Source organism: Callorhinus ursinus, unplaced genomic scaffold (genome assembly GCF_003265705.2).
Source record: "Callorhinus ursinus isolate GAN/ISIS: 27379988/994484 unplaced genomic scaffold, GSC_fseal_2.0 scaffold20, whole genome shotgun sequence".
Lineage (NCBI taxonomy): Eukaryota > Metazoa > Chordata > Mammalia > Carnivora > Otariidae > Callorhinus > Callorhinus ursinus.
In genome coordinates this window covers 19,728,174-19,736,119 of record NW_027397082.1, presented here as the reverse complement: position 1 = coordinate 19,736,119, position 7,946 = coordinate 19,728,174, and the positions used below count along the sequence as shown (strand labels likewise).

Below are 7,946 nucleotides of genomic sequence, written 5' to 3'. Positions count from 1 at the left end.
TTTCTTTCTTTCTTTCTTTCTTTCTTTCTTTCTTTCTTTCTTTCTTTTTTTCTTCTCTCTCTCTTTCTTTCTTCTTTCTTTCTTTCCTTTCTTTCTCTTTCTTTCTTTCTTCCTTCCTTCCTTCCTTTTTTAAAGATTTATTTATCTGAGAGAGAGAGAGAAGGCGGGGCAGACGGAGAGGGGAAGCAGACTCCCCTCTGAGCCAAGAAACGCGGGGCTCCATCCCAGAAATCCAAGATCACAACCTGAGCCTAAACGGAGAGTCAGAGGCTTGAGCTCAAACCAGGAATCTGAGGAGTCAAACACTTAATGACTGAGCCGCCCAGGTGCCCCCAGCTTGCTCCCTTTCTGAATGACAAAGGACAGAAAGATCTAGGAGGGTACGAACTTTTAGCTGTAAGATGAATAAATTCTAGCGATCAAATGTACAGCATGGTGACTGTAGTTAATAACACTGTATTGTGTGCGTGAAAGGCACTAAGACAGCAGATCTTAAATTTTCTCACCACACACACACACACACACACACACACACACACACACAGTAACCATGTGAGGTGATGTGTGAATTAACTTGATGGTGGCAATCACTTCACAATATAATATATACATATATCAAAACATCACGTTGTACACCTTAAATTTATACAATTTTTATTTGTCAATCATACGTCAATAAAGCTGAGGGAGAAAAGAAGAGAGAACAAAGGCCCTGAAGTTGAGTGGAAGTCAAAATCTACTAAGCTTATGTCACACTTAGGAATCACAAATAAAGGCCTGGTCTGGAAGATTCCAGGTGGACAACAAAGTTAGTCCGTCAAAAGACTCAGGTCAAGAGCCCTCAATCATCCAGCCTATTCTGAATAATCTGACAATGAATTAATCTGATAATTCTTTCTTTTCCAGTTGAGTTTGCCAGTGTAGATCTGGCTGGAAAGGGTTCTGAAGAGCGAGCACCAAGGATAAAAGGTAGAGAACATAGACCATTGCCTCTGGGGAGCCCTCAGGAAAGGCCATGTAGACGCGCATGCAGGAGATGTGGCCACGTGCAAGTAAGTTGGGGGCCCTTTGAGGACCCCGGAACTGTGACTGAGGTGACCCTTCCTCTCTAGTGCACAAAAGGGACAGCAACTCAGAGATGGCTGAGCAAGAAGCTTCAGTGCCCTACTTGCTTCACCACCAGAGTTTTAAGAGGGTAGGGTTTTGGCTACCTCCTGAAATCTCAACCCTTCTTTGAAGTTCAAATTCTACCCTCTTTAGAAAACCTTCCCTAAATAAGCCTATGTGATTTATAGTCAGTTTGAAGCAACTTAATACCTTATTAAATTACACTCTTACATTACCACCTTACTGGGCTATAAATGTCTCGAGGGCAGAAATCATGTTTTGTCTTTTTAAAACGTCCACGATGCCTAGCGTCGGGTTGAGAATGTAGTAGGTGTTCAACAAGTAAAATGTTCCACGGAAAAGTTGAAAGGAAGAAACCATCAGGTTCCCTAAAGTAGCCCAAGCTTCTTTCTAACTTACGGAGGTGGTTGGGTTGAATCCCCCACATTCTCACATCGGAGGGCTGAGGTTCACCCAGTGCATGGTACATTTTTCTCTGAAGAAAGCTACTCTGAATGCAGATTAAGGCTCAAAGCCCTACAAAGGACAACCGGGAAAGCACAGTCCCTCCTAAATCCCCTGGGGGACCAGGCTCTCCTCCCTGTGAGTCTGCGGGTGAGTGTGTATGGGTGGGGGAGGTCGTGGTTGGGCGGGAGGGCGTAGGCGAGAGGGAGCAGAGAAAGCCCAAGCGGTGACTGTGTGCAGGGGGTTTGCCATGTCTCCCTTCCTCCCCCCCTTCTTTCTTTGTCCTTTTCCTCCGTGTTCCTCTCTTTGTCTCCCTTTCCTCGTCTCCTTCTTCTGCATTTGTCTGGGAGGATCCTGGAGTGTTCTTTTGATCGACTCAATCTTTCTCTGGCACTTGAGTTCTGATTGGCTGAAGGACTTAGAAGGGGGAAAAAAAAACTTTAATTAAGTAGATAATCTCTTCTTTGGAAGTTTGGCAGCTCCATTTCACCTCCCCTTAACTCTGTTTGGGATCGCTTACACACCACGAAAGTTGGGACTTGAGGAGAATTCCATCCCACTACCCCTGAGGAGTATATTTCCCCATCTTGTCTGTCTCCCAGGTTTTTAGAATTTTCTATCTCTGTTGCTCCAGAGGATTATGTTGCTTACGAAGCCTTCTGTGTGTATCTTCCTTTTCACCTGTATCCTCCGACTCAGCTACACCTGGTAAGTAACCTGGACTCCCACCTGGAACTGGGACTAGGTAAATGTATGTAATATGTGGGAGAGAGCTCTTTTTCATTTCCCGAAATGTAGGAAGATTTGGGATCTCTCCTAGGAAAAACTGTTCTATGGAGTAGGGGCTCTTCCTAAATTTATGGCTGATTTCAGGAAATCTTTAGGACCCTGACTAATAAAATAATAGATTTAAAAATAGATTAATAAATTGCTGTACCACAAATATTCTAAGTGGTTTTGGGAGAAATGGACAGTAGCCCCCCCCCTTTTTTTTTACCAAATCCTGATGTCAGCATTGTGAAGAAAAGGAAGGTGGCTCAAAGCAAGTTCTACTGTGTTTGAATCTGATCTTTGAGGTGAAGGCTGGAGACAAAATACAATGGGATCTTACTTTGCACTTTCTGACTTTACTTGTTTCAGAATATTCCAAGTAACTACTCACATCGTCGTGTCTTAGAGATAAAAATTAGCTTGATCTGTTGAGTTGGTATTGGGTTAACAAACACGTTTGAGATAAAATATTTTAGAAATCTAAACTTTCTACAAATTTATGTAATGTATACAATTTACAAACATTTCTAAATTGCTCAAGAAATGAGGCAATGTTGGTGAAAGTGCTTTGGAAACTATAAACCACCTCACAATGATAGGTGATATTATTGTCAGTTTTGTTTAGCTCTTGGGAATCACATAAAGTATCTATATATGGAAATGTTAACAAGTAACTACGCAATGAAATACAAAAGACAGACCTGGGAAGTGCAGGTTGCTAGGGTGTTTGGAGATATACTGAGATATATAAGCTCAGTCTCTTCTTTATCGGTTTGCATTGTGACCATTTAACCAAGGTATGAATCCAATTGCTACATAAATTGTTGATGAAGCAAGGATAGGGATTTCTTGCTGAAATCAGCTTCCCGTGCCAAGAACGTATTCTTATCATAAGCAAGTATAGCCATCTTTATGAGAGAGTTGGTTAAGAAATATGCCAAATTTATACAATGATTTGCAAGTTAAGGCAGTCGTTTGCAACACTTCCGATTACGAAATGAACTACCAAATAATTGGTCAATTTTTAACTGGCATTTTAATTAAATATTTCACATTCAAAAGAAAAGTCTGTCTTTTTTCCTCTCATGAGAACAAAAAGACAAAAGGGAGCAGAGACTATTTCAGAGCATTTCTACTGATGTTCATGGTATTCTTCAGCTGATTCAGTATCAGCAAAAGAGAAACACGAGATTCCTTTCCCCAGTCACCAGGGCAGTGTGAAGAATTGTTCTATAAAAAATACCTTTACTGTGTGTTCCTTCCCTGCTGGAGGGGGTCATGTTCATTTCATTCCGATACTGACACAGCCACACTGAAAGGTGGCTGGGTTGCTTGTCTGTCCAAATTCAAGTGTCTGGATTCAAAAAGAAAAAAGAAAAAAGAGATGTGAAAGAAAGTTCTAATTTAAAAACAGGGTTTAAGAACCCCTTCTCGCCTTGCCTGACTTTGAGGAGAAAATGTACGAATCTCCTGTATAATGCAATTAGATTTTAATTGCTTTTTCTCTCTAAGCCCTAATTTGAATTAAACATTTACACTTTGCCAAGAGTCTGCTTTTGGTAGCATTTGAAGAGTGATTTTTAAATTTAACATTAAGTCTTGATCATTCTTATAATGGAACTATCAGGGTTCTGCATAAGGTCATCTTCCCCTTTGTGCCATGCAGAGAAATTTGACCAACCACAGCCTTTCAGATGTTTCTCTTAATACTTCATTATCAGCCTTTTATGTAAGGACCTCAAAAGCATTTAACAAATAGAGAACCACAATTTCTGCTTGGCTGTTCAATTGTAGGCTTGCCTGAAATTACTGTCAAAAAAGTCCATCAACAGAAGCTCTTGGGCTTGAAAGGAGGAAATAAAGATGACACTCACATACAACATGTAGTTTTACTTGGGTTCTCAAGGCAAGATGACTGGAAATTTTTTTTAAAAAGCATTCTACACTGTTTCTTCTTGTTGGGACACTGCTGAGAATTATCCTTTAGTAACTTGAGAAAAATATTTTCTTTGAATCTGTTTTCCTTAATCCCAGCGGCTCCCAAAAAAGAGAATGGGAATGTGATATACAGCTAAGCAGATAGTGATGGTTATAATGGTGGCCAGAGAGGAACCAATTTGACTTTTCATTTCCAGTACCCTCACTCATCGGGCATGAATGGGCCTAGAACACGTTTTTCCTTAACTGTTGCCTTCATTTTACATCAAATGATGTCTCATAATGATCCTAGGTTTTGCCCGATTCTGTCCATTTCTCCTTTCTCTCTCTCTCCCCTCCACCTACCCAACCTGATGACCAAATCAGAAAGATGCACTGGGACACAGAGGTTAACTATGGTTCTGCTCTCATTCTTTCCAAAGCATTTAAACAGTCAGTTTCTTTTCTGCAGTAGAGCAAGAATTTATTGAAAATCTTTGGGTTTTAAGGCAGCTTTTGAAATACACTGTTCCTTGGTTAGCTACATTTATGTATTTAAAGTAACCTTTCTATGACCTTTCTATGAATTTCTGTGAAATTTCATCTGATAGGGACTTGCAGAACCCCTGATCAGCAAGGGCTTCAGTGAGTGTAGGGGGTTGTCCTCCCTCCATTCTCTCTCCAAGCATCATCTATAGCTAAAATTATTCTCCACATACATGTGCTACTATTTTTCAAATGTATATTATGAACAATAAAATACACACTTAAAATTACTGAATTCATGATAATTTGTTGTCAAGTTTAAGTTTTTTCACTAACAGATACAAAAAGAACAAGTGCAATCAAGTGAGGATGCACTAAACTTTGTTACATTAAAAAGAAATTCTCATCCTCAGAGAGGCTGGGAATCTGAAGTTAGGGAAATAAAAGGTAAGTGAAAGCTGCTTTGGAATCTGGAAAATAATATGCCAGTATCAAAGGGTCGCATACCAATAGCTGCCCTGATCAATAAAAAAATTCATAACCCATGAAAAAACTTGGGATTCATGGGGTAACTCTGAGAGGGATTAGGTTAGTAGCTGCACTGTTGGAGGTCCTTCTAAGGGCTTGAGACATGATCACAGAAGTTTAACTCCCAGTTTTGTCATTGATTTGTCAACAACTTGAGCCCCACATTTTTACTTTCAGAGTCTCTATACTTCCTGCCATGAATAAAAATAAGTTAGCTAATAATAATAATTAATTAGTTAACGATATTTATTACTATCATCATCATCATTTACAAAGGCTAAGAGGTCCTGGGAAGAGACACTTCATTACAGCTTTTCTTACAAAACCAGTTTGTATAAATAGGGCAGATGCTCCATGATGCATGTTTATTTTGTGCATGTGGATGATAATATGACACAAAGAAGGATCTCCTTAAAAAAGGATCAGAAGAAAAGGAGTTTCAATCCAAACCCTCTCTCTTCCATGGAAAGAGTTTACTTTTTTCTCTTTTTCCCACCTTGGGACAATTGGTTTAATGCTATATATTAGGCAATGCTATTCTCTCTTGGGACTATAGATACAAATCCCTTTTTCCTGGGCTCCATTTACTCTTAGCTTTTTTTCTTTTCCAACTGATATGATCAAGTTCTCTTAATCTGCTTGATGTTTACTATTATTAAAATCAGTTAGGACATTTAGAAAGGATTTTATTTGTTCACATTTTGGGTGAAATGTTTTTTGGCTAAAAGATTCCAAAGATTCCACTAGAACATTGCCATCTACTCATCTTTGAAGACTTGGTTTAGGTATTCCCTCCTCCTGGAAGGCTTCCCAGGTTCAATTAGCTACCTCTTCTCTCTGCACCCATTATATCCAGTGGCAGGTTAAGCCACTGTGGCACTTGGTATCTTTTATTGGAATTCTGCTTTTGAATCTGTCTTCTTCACTAGCCCAGAAACTCCTCTAGGATCAGACACCTTGCCTTATCTATCATTGTGTCTCTTATGTGGAAATTAACCACAATTGTAATAATGGGTAACTTGTTATGTAGGCAGGCACTGTTGTTAAGTGCTTTACAAATCCTTATATTGATCCCCAAAGTAGATTCTATAGTCATCTACATTTTACAGGTGAGGGAACTGAGGCCCAGAGATCTTAAATAACTTGGCAAGATCACCTAACTCGTAATGATCCAGATGGAACTTGAACACAGAAAATTTGGTTGTTGAGGCCTCAGCTGAACTACTATGCCCTATTGATGAATGTGTTTTGAACTGACCTTTGCATGTAAACTATTTTACATAAGGGAAGACCATGACAGGAAACTTTAATCTTAATTTAAGCTTACTCTTTTCTTTTCTTAAATTCAGAAACTTCGAGAAGGAGGTATCAGTTCTCAGAAGTAGAGCTTTTTCATATTTTCTAGTTTAAAAGTAGAAGGTTCCATGGTTTACTTAAGTCCTTACTTTTGTATTGCTATCGTCTTCTGAAAAAGGGTAATTTAGAATTAGCTTTGGCTCTGCCCCATATCCTGGGGCAAAATCTACCTCAGGAATAATGATAATGCGAACCAACACTTAGTACATGTTCACTACGTAACTGGCCAAAGACACAAAACTTGTCAGTGGTAAGACAGGAATTTGAATCGACAGCACGCATGGCTTTTCTCCAATAAGCCCCTCTGCTCCAGATAGGACCTTGCTTGGTTTTCCCTGCCCACATTCATAGCTCAGGAGCCAGAACACTGGACCATGGTCCTTCCTACTGTGGCCATCCTTCTTTCTCTGACACTCCAATTCTTCTGGGAATTTTTAATGATATTAACAGTAGTCTGATCCACATTTAGAAGACTGGCATTAAGAAACAAAAGCTTGTACCTGACTGGTATTTTTATGTTTAAAAAATTAGTTCTGCTAGCTTATTTAAATGATCTTACACTTATTTATCCAACAAAATTTTTAAAAAGATTTTATTTATTTATTTGACAGAGAGAGACACAGCGAGAGAGGGAACACAAGCAGGGGGAGTGGGAGAGGGAGAAGCAGGCTTCCTGCCAAGCAGGGAGCCCGATGCGGGGCTCGATCCCAGGACCCTGGCATCATGACCTGAGCTGAAGGCAGACATCTAACGACTGAACCACCCAGGCGCCCCTATCCAACAAATTTATATTATTTCATTCTGTTATTTCATTCCTTTCATCTCACTGAAAGCTGTCTGCAGGCTCTTTGATTTGGATTACATGTGTACCTTCTTTTGCCAAAAACCTCAAATTACCTGTTCTTTTCAATGTAGTGGGCTTGTGCTTATTTGAAGATCATTTAAAAACTATCTGTACTGCCTCGGATGTTAAGGTTTCCTGTATAGCATAAGAAAGCTAGCTCTGACGATATTTTCCTAAGGATAAAGACCCATTTTTGTAGCACATCTTAGGACCTGCAGGAACCCAAGAATTATTGTGGTATCCTCCATTTCATTGTTCTTCATGTAACAGCTTTTAAAGAGACACTTGGAATCTTTAGAGCTCTTTTGACTTTTGATTCCCCTTACATTCAAAGTAATAGGCAGAGGCAAAAACAAATTCCCCAAGATCCCCAATTCAAACATGTGACAGGGAGATGTAGAGAATAATACAGTGTTGGTCTTGAAAGGAGGGAAGGAAGGAAGGAAGGAAGGAAGGAAGGAAGGAAGGAAGG

At 39.6% G+C, this 7,946-nt stretch overlaps 2 protein-coding genes across 3 annotated transcripts in view; one reads left to right on the top strand and one right to left on the bottom strand.

Annotated features, from left to right (window-relative positions):
* The window catches only part of SEC31B (SEC31 homolog B, COPII coat complex component), a 65,665-nt gene that overhangs the window by 4,524 nt on the left and 53,195 nt on the right, over window positions 1-7,946 (bottom strand). The window contains exons 26-27 of one of the 2 annotated variants that reach the window (XM_073904310.1): window positions 3,587-3,697; window positions 696-1,989 (exon numbers count right to left, since the gene is read on the bottom strand). In XM_073904310.1, coding sequence (XP_073760411.1) covers window positions 3,626-3,697 — 72 coding nt within the window. In that variant the 3' untranslated portion in view covers window positions 696-1,989; window positions 3,587-3,625. Of the gene's footprint in view, window positions 1-695; window positions 1,990-3,586; window positions 3,698-7,946 lie in introns of those variants that run through there. The other variant, XM_073904309.1, reaches the window with a different exon arrangement.
* The window catches only part of WNT8B (Wnt family member 8B), a 21,967-nt gene continuing 16,285 nt past the window's right edge, over window positions 2,265-7,946 (top strand). Inside the window, exon 1 of the mRNA XM_073904313.1 lies at window positions 2,265-2,280. The gene's annotated coding sequence lies outside the window, so the exon portion shown is untranslated. The remainder of the gene's footprint in view (window positions 2,281-7,946) is intronic.